At 27.8% G+C, this 23,975-nt stretch overlaps 1 protein-coding gene across 1 annotated transcript in view; it reads left to right on the forward strand.

Moving 5' to 3' along the window:
- Window positions 1-23,975, forward strand: part of mv (lysosomal-trafficking regulator mauve) — a 92,785-nt gene continuing 68,810 nt past the window's right edge. The window contains exons 1-10 of the mRNA XM_067267495.1: window positions 1-106; window positions 4,850-4,930; window positions 5,015-5,100; window positions 8,436-8,643; window positions 8,719-8,809; window positions 8,894-11,139; window positions 16,882-17,037; window positions 20,185-20,293; window positions 20,442-20,644; window positions 20,715-20,781. Coding sequence (XP_067123596.1) covers window positions 4,859-4,930; window positions 5,015-5,100; window positions 8,436-8,643; window positions 8,719-8,809; window positions 8,894-11,139; window positions 16,882-17,037; window positions 20,185-20,293; window positions 20,442-20,644; window positions 20,715-20,781 — 3,238 coding nt within the window. The 5' untranslated portion in view covers window positions 1-106; window positions 4,850-4,858. The remainder of the gene's footprint in view (window positions 107-4,849; window positions 4,931-5,014; window positions 5,101-8,435; window positions 8,644-8,718; window positions 8,810-8,893; window positions 11,140-16,881; window positions 17,038-20,184; window positions 20,294-20,441; window positions 20,645-20,714; window positions 20,782-23,975) is intronic.

The following is a 23,975-nucleotide window of genomic DNA, read 5'->3' on the forward strand; positions in this document are numbered from 1 at the left end:
TATTTACTTTGTATATAATGATATATATTTTTTACTTTTCCTATTAGGTATCAAATAAGAAAATATAAAATTATAAAAAATGTGAAAAGACTAGATTCTTAAAAATGTAAGTATAATTTAAAAACTGTTCATTGAAAATGTTAACGTTTTTATGACTATAATATTTTTTTTTTTTTGCTTATATATACTGTATTTCCTCAATTATACTCCAAGATTCAAATAAACCCTGGGAAATAAAAGTGCTGTTAAAATAAACTGTAGGTTGAAAAGCATGGGGAAGCATGTTGAAGTATTGCACTGTACAGAGTGACAGATAAGGAGTTTAACTAAAATTCTACCTTTTCAAATTGTCTACAGTCAGACAGAATTTTTCTGAAAACTGCACTTGTCGTGCATACATAAGAGTCTGACACACGCATTTAAATTTTTGTTTTTCTAAAATGTTAACATTCAAAATCAACTTGTTCCAGAAGACGTTCCAGTTTTTTGTTCTTATTTTTAAATTGAAATTTGTTTCTTTCTATCCCGAAGAAGGCTGTTTAAGATGACCAAAAATATTTGAAAATTAAAATTATACTGCATTTTTAAAGGCTTGAATAGTAGTACTGTGGTCAGATGGAATTTTCTATTCCAAGGTTGACAGAAACATTTTTTGAAATAAAAGTATGATTATTGAACAGGGGAAGTCACAATCAAGTTCATAAGTTGAGAGCTTATTAGCCAAAGGATGACTAGAAAAACTCTTGTTCAAACTCATCACTCATCATCATCTTCCAAAAGGAATGGAGTATTTAACCAGAAGATTCTTGATTCCTACAACAGCAAAAAAGCAGACACAAATGAGAAGATATTAAGCAAATTGGAAGTTGAAAACAGTAGTTATTTCATATGTTGTAGCTATAACCCATAAATATAGTTCATAAATGGTTTTGATAGTTTGGAAAATATAGGTACTTCTTTCAATTTTTACCTGTTCATCTTCTGTTGCAAGGTAATAAAGCAATGACCTCAAGAAAATCTCTAGGTTTTCAAATAAAACTAAACCTCCAGGAGTTTAATTGAAGAAATACAGTGTATGTATACAGTGTGAAATGATCTTTAAATAACTATAGGAAAAGTATTGATTCTCTAGTTACAGTTGTTGGTTTAAAAATACACAAATGATTTTAATAATTACAGTATTGTGTTTTTGGGTGAACTATATTTTATAATAATTCACTAAACTGTCACTTAGAAAAACATTGGAAAAAAGCTGCAAAAAGCAGAATGATCTTTAAGAAATGAGTTAAATTAGTTAAAAGAATGATTTTGTAATTAACAAACATATTTATACATGTTACATACTTTTATTTATTTATTTTTACAAGTAATTAGAAAAATCCTGAAAGACAGTTGATATCTACCCCAAAATCAACAAATATACATAAAAACAAAGACAACAATTACACAAAATTAAAAATACATTACATTACACATTAAATAAATATACACTTTTTTGTTTTAATTTATAAGTTTTTCAAAAGAAATTGTTTTCAAAGAACTGCTTCTTTTTTTATATGCTTTGTTAACCCTTCTGATATAAAATAATTAATGATGCTACAGTATGTTATTCCAAAACATTTCCTTTTTCTAAGTTGGAAATAACTCGTAATTTTTAGTTTATAACTTAACTCGTACCTCAAAAGCCCTAATCATATTTATATTTTTATATATTTTATAAATATTTACAAAAAATGAATGAATAAATAAATACTATCCGCAACAAATCTTTGCTTGTTTAGCATGCAAAAATGTTTTGTTTCCATCACCCAGTTGTCGTATACCTTTCTTAATCTGGTGTTTTATTCATTGGTCCTTGTCTCTTCATTATGATTTGTTTGTAAAACTCAATGTAAAATGCACACAAAGAAGTTTAAACAATAATTTTTAGTAAATTAATGCTCATTGGCATGAGTTGTGTTACCATGCATTAGTGGAAGGATGTATTAAAATTTCAGCAAAATCTAAGATATCTCCTTGTTAGCATCAAAATTAGCTATCAGGTCATCCCATAAGGAATGTTGTTTTTGAATATCCATATAATCAGTGCGATATGATGGGCAAATTATGAACTGCACCAAGGTTATGATACTAGTACTTGATTAGACAGTTCATTGTGTATACGTGCACAGAATTTGATTAGTCCACAGCAATTTGTGTGTCAGTGAAACATGTTTAAACATGGCAATATCTGAAGAACACATACGGCATGTTATGCTGTTTGAGTTCCATCACAGACATTCATCAACATTAGCAGCACAAAACATTAATGCTATATATGGGCTCAGAACCTTTGATGCTTGCAAATGTCAAAGATGGTTCAAAAAATTTGAGTGGGAAACACCAGCCTTACTGATATGTCACAAGAAGGAAGGCCTGTTGAGCTGGACAATAACCTTCTGCGAGAAACTGTTGAGGAAAAGCCACTCTAAACAGTTGAAGAATTAGCCACATCACTCCATTTGACCCCTTCAACCATTCACTAACATTTGCAGGACCTTGGTTGTATGTCAAAATTGCAAAAATGAGTTGACACCCCATGAGTTGATACCTGAACAACAGCTGAACTGAACTTTTTAGAGGCAACAACATGTGGATGTTTCCAGTTTTCTATTGACTTGTCATAGAAGAGAGCCATTTTTGTACAGGAGACAAAAAATGGATCTTATACCACAATGTTAAACACAAACACCAGTGGCCACCTAAAGGTGGTGTGGTGGGTACAGTGGGAAAACAAGAACTCCACCTGCAAAAAGTGATGATGTGTATTTGGTGGGATATGATGGTATCATCCAGTTTGAATTGTTGCCACAAAACCAAACAATCACGGTAGATTCTACTGTCAGCTGTTGGAACAGCTACGGGTTGCATTGCTGGAGGTTTCTCCAGCAATGCAACTGCAACTGCATCCTGCACTAGTCAGTCATAAAGGTGTGCTGATACACGAAGATAATGCCTGCCCATACATGGCAAGTATGATCTGCATGAAATTACAGGAATTTCAATGGGAGAAAATACCTCATCCTCCCTACTCACTAGATCTTGCACCAATAGGTTTCTGATTTGCAGTCTCCAAACTATCTTGAAGAGAAAACACTGCACACTGCAAACACTACAAACTGTAGAGGATGTGTGAAAACAGTGTCAGAGTTTTTTACATCAAAATCCAGAGTTTTCTTCCAGAGAAGGATTCAAAAACTGGTTAACAGATGGCAGAGGGTTGTGGCATCAGATGATGAATATTATAATGAATGATGATTGTATTCCAGCTGTGTGCATTCTTTCTTTCATAGTGATAAAAAAACAACATTACTTATGGGATGATCTGATAGATATGATTTAATTAAATCTTTTTCATTTTAATAGGAAAATCATGTGAAACAGCTATTGGTGTAATTTTCTTAAATACTTGTGCATGTATGTATAATCAAAGAAGAGTGGGAGATAATTCTTTTTATAAGTGCTCAGAAGGCAGCTAATTTAAGAGATATAGTGTCAATTGACTGCCAATGTCTGTAAATAATTGACTTTAGTCTTCTGATACACCTTGGTTAAATATCAGTCTACAGTATATTCTTAAAAATATTACAGAACATATTTTTAATGCTTTATGTAAAATATAATAAAAATATATTATAATTAATTAAAATGGTTATATAAATATGAGTAATGTAATAAATAGAATAGGACATGCCAGAAGTTCACCTATTGTTTTAGAAAAATAATTGAAGTTAGATGTATTTATTAATGTTTCACTTTTATAACCAATTAAAAAGGATGTTTTGGATGAATAAATCAAAATATTATCTGACATTCACCGTAGTTCAAGAATTACTCAGAAGACAATTAATTTTCAGATATTCTATTTATTAAATAAAATGACTATATATTATATATTAAAATTGTTAATCACTTATTTAATAAATAAAATAATTGTTTTCTGAGTAATTCTTGAACTCGAGTGAACGTCAGATTCAAAGGACATAGCATTTTGATTTATTTGTTTGAAAATCCCTTTTAAGTGGTTATAAAAGTGAACGATTATATCCAATAAATAATGCTAATTTTAGCTTTGTATTTATTAACGTTCTAGAGATGACCTATATACACTCAGCTTCAAACGGTGAATAAAATAAGGTTACCTAATTTGATTGTCTATTATATCAGTTCTCTTTATACTTTTTTCTCACCATGTTCTTTATAGGTAAATCTAAGTAACTTTTAGGTTCTGATATTCATTATAATAGTGCAAATACAAGAATAACAGTATATGTACAGTTGTTATAACATAAATCAATATTATTTTATTCGTTCAGGATTATTTATTCAAATTTGGAACTCATTCAAAATAGTTAAAATTAAAACTAAAAAAGAATTTATGACAAGTTTTCAATTGAATAACATATACAACTAACCCAATAATTACTTTAAATATGAAAATGCTGAAAATGAGATTAGGGGAAAAATTTAATATGAAAATTTTATAGATAATTCATTTAGTTTAAAAATTGATAATTTGTAATGTTTTAGTTTATACAGTAAATTAAAATGTGTTTAAAAGGTTATATTTGGTCATAAAAAATTATGAATTTTTGCCAAATAAATGTGAAACATAGCATATTATTACATTATAATTTAAATTCTATATAATGTAAAATTTTAACTTTTTCAAGGAAATTAAGTTAGGGTCAGAAATGTTTATGTAAATATATATGAAATACAATAACAATGAAAATAATAATAATAATTTTCAAAAAATGACAAAATTATTTGATAAATTTAATATAAATTTCTTAATATTTATTTTCAGATTTTTACAATGGATAATAAATACAAAATATTAAGAAGCATATGGTTAAAATTTATTGAAACTCCTCAGGAATATATAGAGGTAATACATATTTTAATTTTTTGAACATTTTTTGTAAGAATGTTTGAATGTATGTATGTTTATTTGTACATATTTTAATAACAGGAAAGACACAAACTGCTGGATGAATTTTTAATGAGATTTATACATCTGAGAGTTACTGAAAAAGAATCTAATTATGAAGATTTTGGGTAATATCATTATTATAAATTTCCATTCAGAGACAACTCTAAATTTATGATTTCATTGTATTCTAATTATTTTAAGTTAAAATGTGAAATGTCATTCCCACAATAATATCTATAGTTTATGAAGTGTTCCTTCTCATAAACAATTTTTATACCCTAATAATAATAAATTAATTAAGAAGGAAGACTATAAATAAAATAGTAATGAAAATCTTTGCAACCGTTAATTAATTTAAAAGAAAATTTCAACTTGAAGTTGTTAAAAAATTTCTATGTAAAATATTGATACATAAACAGGATTTTTTGGAGTATTATAAGGTTGTAGATTAATTAATAAATTATAAGATTTTTATTAGAGTAAATAGTGTCTACATTTTGTAAGTAAAATTAATTTTAATTTAATTCTTTTACTTATTATTTATTAAGGTATTTTCAACAAAGTTGCACTGCTAACTTCTAATACAAATGTTTAAAATAATTTTATTAATAAATAATGTTAAAATACTCCAAAAAAGATTTCAGTGTTTGGTTTATATGTATGTATAACTTATCTGTAACTATGTATATGACTAAAAGAATTATCAAGATTTAAAATACTACAGATAATTAAGCGACTGGTTTCTCTAAAATAACGCTTTTTGTTAATTAAACATTATAATAACTAACTGTACTGTTAATATAACCAAAATCATTAGACTTATTATAAATGGAACTTAATCTCAAAAGAACAGTTTTATTTCACATTTATAGTCTTATACAAATAAAACACTTATTTAGATTCAAGGATACCTAATCTGAAAATTAATTCTGAAAATATTAATAATGCTTTATTTTACTAAAATTCAATATGGTAGAATTCTAATTATCTGAAGTAATGGAATTAGAAGTGGTTTGGATAAATGAAAATTTGAATAATTAAATATTGAATCATATACACTAGAAAAATTCACATGAATGCATTGCATCAGGATAATAAAATAAAAATCATAAATGAGTATTATAGAGTAATACTGTTATTGAAAGGAAATAATCACTTATTTTCCTTTTTGCACGTCAGTAAAACTTTATTTCTGTTTTGATTCCTGATTTAATAAGAGAGAAATAGTTGAGATACTAAGGCATTTTCTGTATTAGATATAGTAATGACATGGTATGAACAGTAATCTAAGTCAGAAGGCTTTAACAATGTCATGTCTCTAATGCAGAAAATGCCTTAGTATGCATCAACTCATTTTGCTTTCGTTCTGTTCATTATTTTCTTTGTCTGTTTCACTAACAGATGCCACAATCTCATTGTGAGTTAAGATTTGAAATCATTATCTGTATCACTCATCATTTATATGTATGTTTTCATCATAATCTTCAAATGTAGGAATTGATTGAAACAAGTTTATAAATTCACTGACTTCATTCTGAACATTTTCTTCTGAGTCTTTCGAGTCTGATTAGAGTTTATTCTGTTCCTTTTTCAGATTCTCTGTCATTAATGACTTTCAAGTGTCAGTTAATTTAAAAAACTGTTGATACATGTTAAGTTTTTTTAGAAAAATCGGCAACATTTTCCTTATTACTTTTAGAAGGTAATGCCATGCGGGCATCTTCAAAAGGTAACTACCACAATATCCACAAACAACACAAAAGCAGTACATACTATCTCAGTGAAAATTCTTGAGGATATACTTTCCTTTTTTTTTATGACTTTTTAATGTCATCTATATTCCTGATGTAGTTGTCATTCTTCAAAAGGTATGCTGAAAGTCTCTCTTCTCAGCATGATCCTTTACATTCCTTGATTTCTTGTGTACTGTGCATCTCTGATTTCTTAATGTTTTATTATTATGGGATCCTTTTGTTTGACACCCTTTATTTACAAGTATAATGACAGAGGAGTGCTTTTTTTATCATTTTCATGGACTGGGGAACTTCTCAAGAAACTTTCTTTGTGTGTGAAAAACAGAGAGCTTGGTTCAGATAACTGAATGATTTGTATTCAGATAATTGGAGTTCTATTGTACATAAAAACACTGTTTAAAAAAAAAAAAGAAAGGGAGTCAAATGAGATTTTTGATTCAAATAAGTTTAAACTACTGAAAATGAACATATGTTTGTCTTCAGTAGTTTAAACGTAAGTATGTTTAAACTACTGAATAGGTTTAAACTAATTAGAAACAAAAATTAAAAATAGATGCTGTAATTGTAGCTGTATGTCATATTAGATTTAAGTTTAGTTCATAGTCTTTAGCATATTTTCTTTGTTCTTTGTTCTGTCTGCCTTCTAGAACCTTCTAATCTTCTTAATTACTCTTCCTCTTGGAGGTGATGGCCAATTCTTGGAATTGTCAAACAGTGAATGTGAAATTTCCTTAGGGCACATTTGGAAAGACTTTTTGACAGGTCCTCGTAGCAAGAGGATGAACAGGAAAATAGAGTTGTTGAGTACCTGAGAGATGTGTGAAGCCAATTCTGAGGAAGAGAGATTCCTGAATTTGGACCGATGTTATGGTGCTGAAGTCATCATCTCAACTTGAAGAGTTTCGGGCTTGGATGGACAAACGACAACTTGGACTAGAAAATTTAGAGAAACCCTCTTGGACTAAGTAAAGGTGAATGAAAGTGACTTTTGAGCCCCAGGAAGTTTCCACATGGTCTCTCACAACAATAGCAAGATGTTCATACAATCTGGGTTCTGTCTGACATTTTCAATTCTTTTCACCCCCTATTGTCTGCTGCTTCTTTCTTTTAGTGTATGTTAGTTTTAAGGATTAGTTATAAGGAAATTTTTGGGCAATATGTAATTGCGAGTTTTTTGTACGCATCACAACACTTTGTATTTAACCAGCTGACGATTGTGTTTTGGGTTACTGCCAGAGATCCATCCTAGAATTGGCATCTGTTACTGATCTTGTAAACAGTTATATCATGCAAAATTAATTATGTTTTTAGCATCTACTGCTTTTTTTTTTTCTTTCTGGGTGTTTGTCTTAGTAGGCTAACAAAAACCCTTTTATATCTCACATAATAAATGATTTGTAAAAATACATTGAATATAGTATCATTAAAATAAAAGTTGTTGATTCAATAAAAGTTAAGATACAATATTTATAATTTTAGTAAACAGTTTAAGGAAGCTAAGTATGGTTTAAATAAATACATAAAAATTTTTATTTATTCTATATCCAGTTTACATTGTTGTAAATGCAGGCTTCAGATAAAAATTAGAATGTCATAAAGTTTTGACATAAATTGGAAGTTTAAAATTGAGTATCATAAATTAGGGTTGTCTATAAAATGTCAGTAGATTTTGTATTTATCTTAGAGATTTTTTTCTTTTCTTTTAGAGATTGGTCTATGGTTGGAAGTCTTATTGTTCATCATTTTATGTCAGATATTCATCAAATATGCCAAAGTATTCAAAAATCAAGTGAATATAACATGAAAACAGATATTTCAGATGATGATACAGAGATAATTGACAAACTACATGAATATTTATTAAAAGGAAGAGGTTGGAAGTTGTTGTTTCTGTTAAGTAATATTGGAATGCAGGTAAGAATATTGTTTAAAATAATAAATTTTAAGATTAATATCCAGAATTGATATCTGTTAAATTTATATTTTTAGGGTGTAACATGTACAAAAGAGTTAATAAATTTAGTTATATCATTATTTCCTGTCTGTCTTCAGATTCAAGCATATTCCTTGAATTCAAATGGTATGTCATAATTTTTAATTTTTTATTAAATTTACACAAAACATGAACATTATTTATTTATTTATTTTGAGATTTTGTTTACAGATTTTTGTGATGAGAAAAAAGAATTCATAAATATAGAAGAATTATTTTCTTTAAAAAAAACAAAATCAACAAAAATTCATTATGTTTACGAGAAAAATATCATTAGATTTCAAAGACATCACCAAAATAAAGCAAAGATAGTCAAAACTAATCATTTACGCAGCAAATTTTCTCACAATAATAATTCATGTTCAAACTCTGATGAAGACAATATATCAAATTCTTCATATACTCCTATTGAAAAAGTGCATTACAGTCTGTTTTCAAAAAAATTTGAGCATTTACTTAATTTTGAGAAAAGTGGAGATGGAATAGATACATTATCATTTGATCATTGTTCCGAGTTTCTTCAATCAATTTCATTACCAAATTTTTGTATATACATGATTGAAATATTATTTCAAATTGCTCTTATTGCAAGACAGACTTCACTATTAAATTCATTGCAACAGATTTTGAATTTCTCCTTGGAATCTTTACAATTTTTGGAATTGAAACAGTTTCAATTAAAATCTTGGTCTCACTTTGATATTATAAATTTAGAAAGAGCTTTATTACGTTTGATTGCTGTTGCATCACATACAGAAATTGAAACAAAGACTTCATCTTACAGTTTAAAAGAATTGCAAATATTAATATCAATTGCAAAACATAAGATTTCATCTATTGTAGATTTGAAAGATGATGAAAAAAAAATTGTTGACTTGATGATAATATCACTGTTGGAAATAATTATGACCATTTTATTATGGATTTTGAAATTAACTGAAATTCCAATAAATAATGAGAATTTAATAACAGTTATTCAAGAGATAAGTGTATTCTCTGATGATGAAAATTCATCCTTAATTTCAGATTTGATATCTTGTGTTGAATTACGGAAAAATGAAATCGCATGTAATATTACAAATAAAGTAATTGGAATTATAAAAAATATAATAATATCGTTAAAAAGATTAAGGTTTTCATACTATATAAAACTGCATAAGTCTCTTCTTTATTCTTCTTGTTTTGAAGATTTAGATCATCATGTTGATATTCTAGAATTGCAACCTGTTCACAGAGTAATTAATAAAACACCCCCATGCTGTGTATCTATCATGTGCAATTTATTATTAAATATACATGCAAGTTCAAAATCTGATGAAATCAATTTAAAAGCAATAGAAGCTTTGCAGAAATGTGGATTATGTTGCTGTATGAATTTTAACACTCTTTTAAATTCATTATTAAAGATGCTTCCTGATAGTTCACAAATAATTCAAGTAGGAATCATAAGATTAATAGAGAAAACTATATTAAAACAGTTTGGTTTGACTGTTTTTAATAAAAATATTAAATGTGAAATTTGTATTAATCGAATTCTGTGTGTAAATTCTCACTGTGAAGAAAAAAGTGAAAATATTCAATATTCTAATATACAGGAATGTTCCTTTTTCTTATATTATTATTATTTAATTGAAAATTCATCTTTGACTTTACTTATTGGAAGTAGTTTATTGGATATGGTTATTGTTGGACATGAAAAACTGAAAAAAGAATTATTCAATCATGTTATTTTTCCAGCCTTTCATTATCTTTCTGATAAAACTGAAACTTCTATCAATAATAATGTTGCCTTAGAATATTGTGTAGTTTCTCTATCATCCTTATTACAATCTTCAAAAATAACAGAACTATTCTTAAAAAATGAAGGCTTAAAATATTTATATTCTCTCTTTTCATATTCTTCTTTACAAAATGTATCATTACAAACGTTAAAATGTTTAATATTAACATATTATGACAAAAACAACAAATTGAATCCAATTAATATTTTGCAAGAATGTTCTAATAAGACAGTTGAAAGTTCTCTGCTTATATTTGAGAGCTTGTTGTTGAAGACTACAAATCAAATGTGTTTATTGCATTTTTCATGTGAACTATTTAATGCCGATTTTAAATCCGATATTCTTAAAAATATTTACTTAGAAGATCAATCCTCAAACTTAGAATGTAATCAAAATTTCTTATGTAATTTGTGGTTCACGTGCAGAGATTTAGTTTGTCGAATACCTTTCTACAGAAAATATTTAATAAAATCTTCAAATATAAATATTATATTTAACTTTTTGGAAATTATACTTAAAAATCTTAATGCATGTGATAATACTACTGGGATTGTTAAGAAAACAGTTATGACATTACTCCATACAGTTCTTGTTGTTTGCATAGACTTACTTTCCTATGAAAATATTTCAAGCACGGTAAGATAATTTTCATTTGTTTAAAATATGTATTAAATTTTTGATTACTACAGAATTCTATTTTATATGATTATCTAAGCAATATCTGCAATTATGTAAAAAACTCTCTCTTTCTTTCGTATTTTAAAAAGTATTAAATTTCATTAATAATTTATTAATAATCTTAATTTATATCATCCAAATTCAAGTGTTGATTTAATTAAAAAAAAAAGATTGTATTATCAATTTGTTGATATAATATAGTACATTGATTTTTGTTGCATAAAAGTTATGTTTTTTCTAAAATATAGCTTTTGTAGTTTAGTTTTATTGGATATACATGTTGTTCAGAATATGCATTAAATTTGAAAAGATGTTTCCTTGATTAAATATGAACCATAAATAAATGCATCTATTTTCAGTAGAGATCCAGAAATTCTAGAGAATGCAGAAACAAAACATTATGCCTTACAAAAATTTTTACTACCTGATGTACCCAGCTTTACTTGGGAAAAACCCTTAGAAGGAGGGTGCAACTGAACCCTGCACATTGCTCTAAATCCACCTGTTGATATTATGACTTGAAAACTTAATGGAATTTACTTGATATATACATTGTTTTTTGTTGGTTTAATTGAAAAATGTGTGTACAGAATTTAGAGATAATTATATACATGTAAAATTTAGTTATAATATATTTATTATTTGGGATTCGTAAATGGCTATATACAAATATTAAAACTAGTAGAATCAATAAATAAATAAATAGAGAAAATATGCAAGAATCTGTAATAATAAATTATTATTATAAGTATTGTGTGTAAAGTGATCTAAAATTTCAATGGGCAGATATTAACATAAATTGATTATCATTGATATTTTTAATTTCAAATATTCTCATTTAATAATATATATGTAGATGTAGTTTTGGTTGATAAAAATGTTATGAATGCATATTATCAGTCAAAAAGATTAAGGAATAAAATAGTTTAAACTATGATAATTTAAAAGTGTTAGAAAATAAAACATTATAACAGCCTAAATTTTATGATTTTATTATTCGAATTATGTCATTTTATAATAATAAACATTTTCAAAATATTTAAATAAATGTGTTATGATGGTTATTAAAAAGTGTTATTTATATATGGAAAAATTACATTTTATACAGTATATTTAGTATTTCTAAATATTTTAAATTTTAATTAATTACTAATACAAAATTACTATCTATATAAAATAATAAAATCATCAATTAAAAAATATTTAATCATAAATTTAATTGTTCTGTACAAAAAGTAGACTATTTACAACAGTTTGCCAATAAAGCAAAAATAAAATATATATTGATTGATGTTGAGACTGGATCAAATATTTTTATTTGTTATTTTTTATTTTGTTTTATTCTGTTTATTTTATTATTAATCAATCTTATTAAAATACTTTAAATAATGATTATCATACTTTGAAAAGTGAGTTATTTATATATAAAAATATATATCTATGTGATATACAGATCTTCATTTAAAAAAAGTTGAAATTGTATTTAATATTTCATATTAAACCTTGTAAACAAACTAGAAATGTACCACATACAAATATCTTCTATTCTTCTTTTGGTAATTAAGTAGAGATGAGAAGATAGAAAGGTAAGAGCCATTCTTTTGTTGCCTCTTATCAATGACATGCTAGTACATGATGAAGGAAATAAAAGGCCCCGGGTAATGCTACTTTCCAATTCTCTCGACAATAAGGCAGTAAATAAATTATAAATGCAAATTTACAAGACTGGTTGTAAAAAAATTGATCATAATTGCTGATAGTGCCCACTAGAAAGGGACTAATAGATCGTAAGAACTACAGGAAGAGGCAGAGTCCAAATCCCGAGAAAACAAATTGTCACATAATGAGGAGAAAAAGACAAAAGTGAAATGTATGGTCTTATCGAAAGGCTTTCGAATTGTGTAATTTCCTCTAATTAAGAAGTCAAAAGTTAATTTTGTTAATACACGTAGATGTGATTATAATTTTTTTTTCTAACATTGTTATGGTAACTTTATCATTATTATTGGTAGATAAAATACCAAGGCAATATGTCTAGTGTAGCATGTAAGTGCAGAAGGCAGCATCAACCTCGTCTCAACAACCTTTATTCATCCAAAACACAATAAGATGCACATCACACGCTTCTTTACTGAACGTGCTTATTACCGCCCAACAAAGCCAATAGTTTTGTGGCTACTCATTGAAATGTGTAACATAAAGGATGATCATGAAATCCTGTAAATAATTTCATTCTAAAACTATAATAGTTTGTAAATAAAATATTATTGCAAACTATAATAGTTTGCAATAATTTCTATAAAGTCATGTTATGTAAATTATTTGTTTATAATAATAATAATAATAACAATAGTAATAATAACTAAAAACTACAGAAAACACATACTCAAAGATGCAACACTCACAAATGACACATGCAGAAAATGTCACGTCATGCCAGAAACTATACAACATATCACCTCTGGTTGCAAGCTCTTGGCACAGACAGATTATTTACACAGACATAATCAAGTAGCAAATATAATACACCAAGAGCTTGCAAGGAAACACAAATTAGTAGACATCCACGAACCATACTACAAATACATTTCACAGACAGTATTGGAAAACAACACGCACAAAATGTACTATGACAGAGCCATAATCACAGATAAAACAATTTACCACAACAGACCAGACATCACACTCATTGACAAACACAATAAAATCACATACATTATAGACATATCCATCCCAAACACTCACAATATACAAAACGCATGCACTGAAAAAATTAGCAAGTACACAGAACTTGCCCAGGAAATAAGGCATCTGTGGAGGATGGATAGGGTGCTTATTGTACCTGTTGTTCTCTCCTCTACAGGTGTCATACCACACATACTACACAAAAGCCTGGGCACATTGGAATTGAATAGAAACACATACATCACACTGCAGAAAGCCACTATATTGAATACATGTCATATTGTGAGAAAATTCCTGAATACAGACACACACACTGATACACTTCTTTAATTTCTGTTTTGGTTACTATGCCTTGACTCTGGTCCGGCATAGTACACAGCCACCAGTGTTAACCGAGTATATCTCACTTAACCCAACATAATAATAATGTTAACAACAAGTTAGGAAATTATAAAATGTAAATATTATAGTATTTATTTAATATTGCATTCACTGCATTTTATTTCACAAGTTTTTATTCTCTGTTATACTCATTTATCTACATCATTACGGAATTAATAGTATGATGATTGCTACTATAACATTTTTAATAATTGTTCTTGACATGATGTAATGCATGCAGCTTGTAAAATTACAGGAAAGTTGAAAATGTGTCCTTTGTGTAAACTTTTTAGAATCAATTGTATGTAATCTTAAACATTTTTATTAGGAAAATTTTAGGAATGTTTACATTAATTGTATAACATTTTTTCCTGATCTGAAATGTGGGAACATGTTGCATTAAAATCAAAGTGTTATTTAATATCAATAGTTATTAATTATTGACAATAATTAAAATTCATTAAATTTTACATTCATATCAAGTGTATATGGAGTTCTAGATTTTAATAGTGGCATTATTGTTATATCAAATTGTGTAAACTGTAGAATACTGTCTGTTAGGATTTTTTAAAATTGTTCCAATAAATTAAGAAAGCATTCAACAAGTATTTTCTGAATTATGGAAAAGAAGTTAAGTGGACATAAATTTAATTAAAATCATTAAAAAAAATGTCAGTCATATGACTAACTCAATGTGTGTAAAATATACATACATGATTTTTCAACATTAATGTAAACAATATGTCAAACAACTACTGGATGAAATCAGGCTACTTTACCGCTATTATTTTTAAATTAAATTCTAAATAGTGGTATTAGTAACATTTAATACGAGATGTTATTATTATGGCATATTACTAAAAATATAGGGCTTTGGTGTGTTTATGTATGTATGAATGTAGACTTGTTATCAAGTTACTTCATCCTTTATATCAGAACCTCACTGCACAATACTGCAGTCATTGTAGTTTTTCTCAATGTAGTGTTCTAATATTGGACCATTGTAATTCCAGAAGAGCAGTGCATCACTTTACTCACAGATGCCTAAGTTTTGAATTTAGAGAAATAGATCTTACTTTTGGTGATTTAGACTGTTTCCACTTCATACTTGATCATTTTAAGTATGATTCATAAAGTTGCATCCATGTCTCATCATCTGTGATTATTCTTTGCAACAAGTTGTCATTGTAATGTTTGAACCTCTAGAAACATATCAGATGCCCTCAAATAGTTCTGCTTAGGTTCTTCTGTAAGCTGTCAGCGAACCAATTTTGTGTGGATATTGTGACATTCAAGATCATTGTGGACTATGGGATATGCTGATCTGTATCTTATGTTTATGCAAGATATGGTTTCAATTACAGTAATCAAACAGTTTTCTTGAATCTGTGCATTCACTTGGCACAGTTATCATCTGTTCATAATGTTGAGACTAGCCTAGGTATTCTTCATCTTTGAGACTTTTCTTTCCACTCTTAAATCTCTTCACCCACATATGAATCTTTTTCTGTGCCATGCAATTTTTTCGTTTACATGGATCTTTGATCTTGAAGATGATAACTTTCTTACAGAAGTCATCAAACCGATCTCCATCTCACGGGATCAAAAGAACAAGATCATCATCCATTGACAAAGTGGGTGTTTTCCACCAAACCGTTGACGGGAAAATCATTACCCACAAAGGATTTGGCGGTAGACTGTCTCCTCTCTGTCGACATCAGCTTCTCGGGTGTTGTTTCGACCTCCACCAAAGCTTATCTGTGCTTGTCGACATACACTGGCAATTGTTTGAATGTATAATAATAATATATTAATAAACCAATAAACGCCTAAATAATCGGGCTAATAAATGGCTATAATTAATTAATAAATACAAATGAATTTGGTATAGATGTAAGCGTTAGGCACCATCTCTTAACTAAATTAATAATTATAATTTTTAATAATTTAATGAATAATTTAGAACAATCTGGAAGAAAATAACTGACCCAGGGCAGGGCTTGAACCTGCAGCCTCTGCTTGCCGTGCGGTGCACTACCAGTTGTGCCACCCAGACCCCAAGCCAATCATCGCTTCAATTGGTATAATAATATAACCAAATATTTGGTCTTTCACCAACGTATTTTGTATGTGTTGACATTCATTGGACAATATCGGCATTCTCTAATTTCGGTCTTTTACAGTAACATATATATGTAACTGTGAAATTAACTGTAACTTTAACATGTAGCTTTAACATGTAAATATGTAACTTTCACAATAACATATTTTTTATGTAACATGGAAGTTGTGACTCCTATCAAGCATTTTTCTACAGGATGCATATACTATACTTTTTTATGCAGCATACTTTCAAACATATCCACTACTTAAAAAGAGAGATAGGTGTGTGTGTGTGTGTGTGTGTGTGTGTGTAATATTATATAAATACAATACAGCTTTTTACTGTTTTACATAAAATTTCTATCTAGATGTTCATGTGAATTTTTTAATGAATACAATAATAATTTCAGTTAGTAATGTATAAATAAATTTTCAAATAATATATTTTTATGATTGCATGTATTGTTATATAATTATTCTTTTGGATAAAAAATTTAAAATTTTAATAATAATAATAATACTGTCTTTCAGATGAATGACAAATTTTACTATATATTGGAAAAAAGCTTAAAAGAATATTTCCCCAAAGACATTTTGAATCTGCAACAAATTTTTGAAACACTCTTTCAGTGTATGATTCATGCTTGTCCAAATGAAAAAAATTTTGACAGATTAAATTATGAGAAAGTAAGTTGCTTCTTTTATATTTTACAAATTTCTAATTCTATATCTTTCTAATAATAATAATAGAAATATTAAAGAAATGATTTATGATTATAGTTTTAATTTTTATTCATTATGTTTATATGCAATTTCCAAAAGTGGGGAATTCATTAATTTTGATGACTGTTACAGAATATTTTTAGTCCCAGTGCAAATTGTCACATTCAATGAAAAGACATTTTCTGGAGACTGTCACCATTTATATCATTACACTGTTTTATTTGGAATATTGCATTTTTCATAAATTCTTTTTGAAACAATCTATTGCTAACTTTGTTGAAGACAAAAGAAATTGCTAGATTGTTTGCAGAGAGGAAATTTAACAGCTATGGTTGCTCATATTTTCATCATAAATGAATCTGTAATAAGGCATATTAATAAAAAATGAGACATAGATTAGAAAATACAATAGCAAACTTTTTGCATTTGAAAATGTTTTTATTTTCTAATCATATATTTTTTTAAATCTCTTACTTAACTTTATTTTTAATGTATTTTTTCTTTTATTGATTATTGTATTAAGTTTATTATATTAATTTATAAGAAATTAATATAATAGCTATATTTTTATAATATAATAGGTTTTGACTTTTAAATTAAGCTTATTATATAATGCAATAATTCTGAGAAATATATCTTTTTATTAAACTGGATATAAAAAATTTGATTAGATTTTTTTAATCTAATATTTCGCATAATCATGATGATCCCTAAACACTTAAACTGGTGCCGAAATGGCTAAGATGGTTAAGTTGTTCATCTGGGATCAAAATCCGGTCAGTTGAAAATCTGGAAATTTTTCACAGGCAATCTGTATTGAATACATCATGCTCCATCCTTCCTGACAATAGTAGTAAAAAAAAAAAGTATTATTGATTATCTAGAGCAGTGTTTCTCAACAGAGGCGATTTTTTTTTTTTTTTTTTTTTTTTCTCATGTTGGGGTGCAATTAGCAACAATTTATATTTTGGGGGGCGAAAAACAATTTTCTGGGGCGATATAGTAAAACATTACATTAAGAATAATTAGATATTTCATTCATTATATCATACAATAATTAAACAAATAGCATTCCTATAATCCTTCTTCCTTCCACTTTTAACCCTTTTCTGTCATGTGGCAGGATCCTGATTAACCGATTGACAAAATTTTTTTCGAAGTGAAGGAGGCGATACTATGTAACGGTTTTATTGAAGGGGCGATACTACGTAATGGTTTTATTGAAGGGGGCGACGATTTGTTACAGGTTGAGAAACACTGATCTAGAGAAAGCAGAATTATGTCAATATTTCAACTTCAATATTTTGTTTATAAAATCAATTTGATGATGATGATTATTCTATGAAATAAAAAGAAATAAGAACTGTTTTTTTGCTGTTATTCATCTATTAATAACTAAAAATAAATGTTCACATAAGTAGTTTTCAGCATTAACCAGATGGATAACACTTAAAGACTGTGTTCTTATTTCTTTTTATTTTATGAACATTTTGGTATGACAAAATCATTTATTTCTCAATTATTTTTTAATTTCTATAAACAAGTGAAAATTATATCATATTAAACATTTATATATAATTTTAATATGTTACAATGCAAATGCTTGCGAATTAATTTTGGATACATTGATTAAATTGTTTACATTTCAGTAATTTAATACTTGATAAGCAATACACTTAACACCAATAAAATCCAACAAAATTTAATAACAAAGAAATGTTTTAAACTACATTTAGCAGTTTTACTGTTTTGTTTTAGGACATTGAAAAACCCAAAGATGACTGCTAAATATAGTCGAAAATGTTTGTCTGTCTTTAAATTTTGTTAAATTTATTAATGTTGAATCTGTTGTTTAATAGTACATTCAATTTAACACTAGTAATTATTTGAAGATAAATATTTTAAATGCATGTATAAAATAATAAAATATTACAGTATGAAATATAATAACAGAATAGTTTTCTAAACAATTTAATTAAAATTATGATAATTATGTATAATATAATTTCTTATTTTTTATCGAATAAAATTGAAAATATTTGATAAAATGCCATTTTGCCAAAGATAAGACGGTTTTTTAAACTAGAATAATACATTATCCAAATATCCTGGTATGCATAGATCAAGCTTATCAGTAGGTTTTTCCCATGCATTACTATACAAAACTTATAATTAAAAGATTAACAGTATATTTTCATAAGGATAAGAGGAAATTTTACTTCACCATTAAAGGTTTTTAATATTATATATAGCAGACGTGGGCAAATGTGGCTCCAAGAGCCACATGCGGCTCTTTTTGAGTTACATGCGGCTCTTGCTGAAAGTGTTAGTTTCTGCTTTTTATTATTATTTTTACAATTCCACAATTTTGTGAAAATATGTAATTATATATATGTAGTATTTAGTAATTTATTTCCAAGTTGGTGCAATAAATTAAATTGATATTTCAAATCTATTCTTTTAAAATGAGTTCTTGACCTGGATGGGGACACCCTATTCTTCCCAGCCTTACCATACTATTCGCCATGACAGTACGGAACTGTGGCTCCCATGCATTTTGAAAAATCTACATTTCGGCTACCACTGAACTCTTGCTCGCCCCCCTCTGATATATAGTAATAAATATGTTTCTAAACTTATGATGTATGTATGGATTACAATTCTTCAGTGATAAATTTGATACAACATCAAAATATTTTGGCAATAAGGAAGGACATTAACATTCTTCTAAGTAATGCTTCTGATGATTTTTGTAAATATTAATATAATATAAATACAGGTATCCCTTGCTTAACATGGTTTTGCTTAATACAGCATTTAATTAATGTGCAAAATTAATTGTGGCAATCCCTTTATATACATGGCAGATGTTTTAATTAACATGGCTTTACCAGCTGTCTTACTTAACATAGCATTAACCAAATACAGTATCTATTTTGATATACTTGGTAGCAGCATCAAGGGATTAATTAACAATATTAATCAAGGAATACCTGTATAATAAACTTAACATTACATAATAAAAGAAATTTCTAAATAAAAACATTAATTTAGTTTTTCTTCTTTACAGTGGTGCACAAAAATAAATGTTCTTATTCTCTTTTGCATTAGTTTCTTCATTATGAACAAGAATATCATTTACCTTCAGAATCAAGTGAAGAAATTGATATTGCAGATGAAGGATATGATGCTGATATTGAAATAGAAGAAAATTTATCTAGTAAATATTTGAAATAATTAGAATATCTATGCATTATAATTATGTATTATATTAAATTTAATGAGTTATATTTTCAAAAATAACTTTTTTTACATAAGAATTTTGTAACACAATGAATTGTAAAAATATATTTTAAAACATTTTTCAGAAAATGCTGTTTCCACTCAAACTAAAAGATCTCTTATTTGTAACAAAGAAATATGTAGAATCATTCTGAAATTTTTTGATTACTACAATAAAATATATAGTGAAAGTAATGAAAAATGGCAGTCATTGATATTATTCTATGTGCAACAATTTGTCATTTTGTGTCAAGCTGAGTTTGAAAATAGACTTATTTTACATAAAGAGGTAAGGGAAACAAACTTTTTTTAATATTTATATTAAAATAATAGTGAATGTCTCTTCCTTTATATTTCAGGGTATATTAAAAATTATTTTTAATAATCTTGAAAGTATTTTAGTTTCATCATTACCAGAATGTAGAGGTAAGATTATTAGTTTATTCAAATATCATTTATTCTGTGTAATGATTTTAGGATATTAAGAATTTATAATGAGAAAATTACTACAGTAGAGCATCGATTATCCGACTCAATTGGGGACTGGGGTTGGTCGGATAACCGAAAAGTATGAAAAAATACATTATTAGTATAGTATATTAGTATATCCCATGTAATTAGTATATTAGTATATCGCTATTAACCTACTTTGCATTGAATTTTTGTCAATGTTAAGCCTAACAAAATTTTTTTAAAATAATAATTATCGCTATTATATCGTTAAAAATTATTTCTTTATTTTGCACAAAATAAATACAAAAATAAAGAAAAATAGAAAATTAAGCCTGGTTTAAATACTAGCCTCCCTTTCATGGTTGAGCCAGTGTTGCCAGCTAAAACATACAAAAATTTAACAAAAATAATAATAAAGTAGTCAAGACAGCCAAATATTGTAGCACATCACTAGCACCACATCACTAGCAGACATTTGAATTTGCCGGTTAACCGATGTGACATTGATCAGGGGTCGGATAATCGATGCTTTACTGTATTTGGTTATAAAATGATTGAAAAACATCACATTTATATTTGTTATCATGTTTAACATGTTTGTTGTGATGAACTCTGTTCATTCAGTATAAAGCATACTTATATGGCAGGTATACAAATGATATTCACTGTTAGCATTTATAAACTATTATTGTAGATTTCTTAACACTGAGTAAATAACGTATACTGTCTTATTTTGAGTTTCACACTTTTGTAAATTTGTACCATATCTATAAATAATTCTTTTAGATTAAACTGGAAGAAAAGAGTCGGCTTGGAGTGGGACTCGAACCCACAACTGTAACTTACCATGCGGATGCATTGCCAATTACACTAACCAAACCTCCAGTCCGATCTCGTCTTCCAGCATACATAACTTTATGCTATAATCATTGGGATGACAGATTCAATAAAGATCTTGAATACATAGGATTTACTAAACGATTCCTATGTAAACATCTAGCTGAACATAGATATGAGATTACTAACAAGAAACATACCACAGCCCTTGCCATATATGCGATGGATAACAATGTACACACTAATCTCCATGATGCCACCATTATTAGAAAGACCAACCAATTGGAACATATCAGACCACTGGAAGCACTAGGGATTTTCAAATCACAAGTGAAAGGGGTATGCTTTAACTTCAAGAAGAAAAAGAGCATGTCATACGCATAACAAGCATTTTATGATGGCACATTGTTGAGTATGATGTGAAGTGATACCATACTCAACAACTCTTTTAATGAGAGTCTTTATGTACAATATAATCATATATGATAAACATAGTTTTGAACAGTGGTATTATAAAAAGATTATGGATATTTATTGGTTGACATTCATTCCTTTGTGTATTACGTCATTGTATTGTTTACACTGAACCATTACATCACATTATTGCTAAACAGAAAAATGGTTGTTAAAGTATTAATGTAAAATAATTTTACTTATATGTTTACTGTATACTGCAGGCATGAAATTTTACAGTAATTCTTTATTTAAAAATTTTTATTTTTAAGCTAGACTCCAACCAAATGCCGAATTCTGTCGGGCTAGATATGACTAAATACTAAATAAATTAACAACTAATTTGGCACTAGAGGAAGCATTAGGTGCCATCTCTTATTAAATTTAATAATTATAATTAATTAATTAATTAAAATAATTTAGAATTACTGGAAGAAAAAAATCAGCCTGAAGCGGGACTCAAACCCACAACTCCTGCTTACTGTGCAGATGCGTTGCCAGTTACACTGTCCAGACCTCCAGTCCAATCTCCTCTTCCAGCATATGTAAACTAACGTTATAACCATCGACGATTATTACAATGCTGGTTGGGGATACATAAAGCACCCACGTCCTGTAAACATCTTTCAAGGTACTCAACTGGCCATCACAAACCCTGGCAAGGCATTTTTCTTTTTAGTTTTGTAATATGTCATTGTTCAATTTGCATTCCAAATATTGGAACATTAATTGACTTGATAAAGATCTTAGTATTAGATCAAAAACGTTAGTCAGTTTTGTTTTTTACTGGAGAATTAAGGTATTAATGGAGTTATTTTACAGTTTATTGTGATTCATATTAAAGGTTATGTATATGAGGGGAGTCTGATATTAAAGCTACAGGCCAAAATTACACTAACATTTATAATTAAAGAAAATATTTAATACATTCCATAAAAACTACATACTTTTGTTTATTTCTCGACATAATTGCCATAAATGTTGAGACATTTATCCAGCATGACACTAGTTTGAACCTCCCTTTGTGGTACTGTTGCTTGTCAAGTTGCATGAAATAGTTCAGAACAGTGTCTTCCAATTCCTCTTGATTTGCAAAACGTTTTCCTGCCAAACATTTCTTTAAAGGTCCAAATAAATGAAAATCCAATGGGGCTAAATCTGAACTATACTCCACACATCAAATCAAACCAAACTGTGGTTGGGACAGCAGAAGTCCTGCAACATCCTCCATATAGTCTCCCTCGGATTTTCGTTTATTCGGACCTTTAAAGAAATTTTTGGCAGGAAAACACTTTGCGAATCAAGAGGAATTGGAAGACACTGTTCAGAACTATTTCATACAACTTGACACACAACAGTACCACGAAGGGATGTTCAAACTAGTGTCATGCTGGATAATGGCAATTATGTCGAGAAATAAACAAAAGTATGTAGTTTTTATGGAATGTATTAAATATTTTTTTTAATTATAAATGTTAGTGGAATTTTGGCCTGTACCTTTAATATCGGACTTCCCTCGTATTATTACTAGTGACAGAAGTGTTAAAAACATTAAAGCTTTCAACATAAATTATCAACTAGGATTTAACTATTATTAGGACTTATTATACTGGATTACTGGTTTTGCAAATTAAGTAAACAAAGCCAGAAAAACAGCTTTTATTTATCACCTGCAGGTGATAAATAAACAACTGTTTTTCTGACTTGTTGATCTTTTGTTTATAAACTCAAGCAAATAGAAAGTATGGCTATTCCACTGGATATTTATATGTAGTGATATTTATATGTAGTGTAATGCTTTATTTTATTATTTTTTGTAATTTCTGTATTATAAAATATTATTTAAAATAACATAATATTACCAAATTTTTGTAGAC

This window comes from Centruroides vittatus, unplaced genomic scaffold, assembly GCF_030686945.1.
Source record: "Centruroides vittatus isolate TY-2023 unplaced genomic scaffold, ASM3068694v2 contig_3050, whole genome shotgun sequence".
Lineage (NCBI taxonomy): Eukaryota > Metazoa > Arthropoda > Arachnida > Scorpiones > Buthidae > Centruroides > Centruroides vittatus.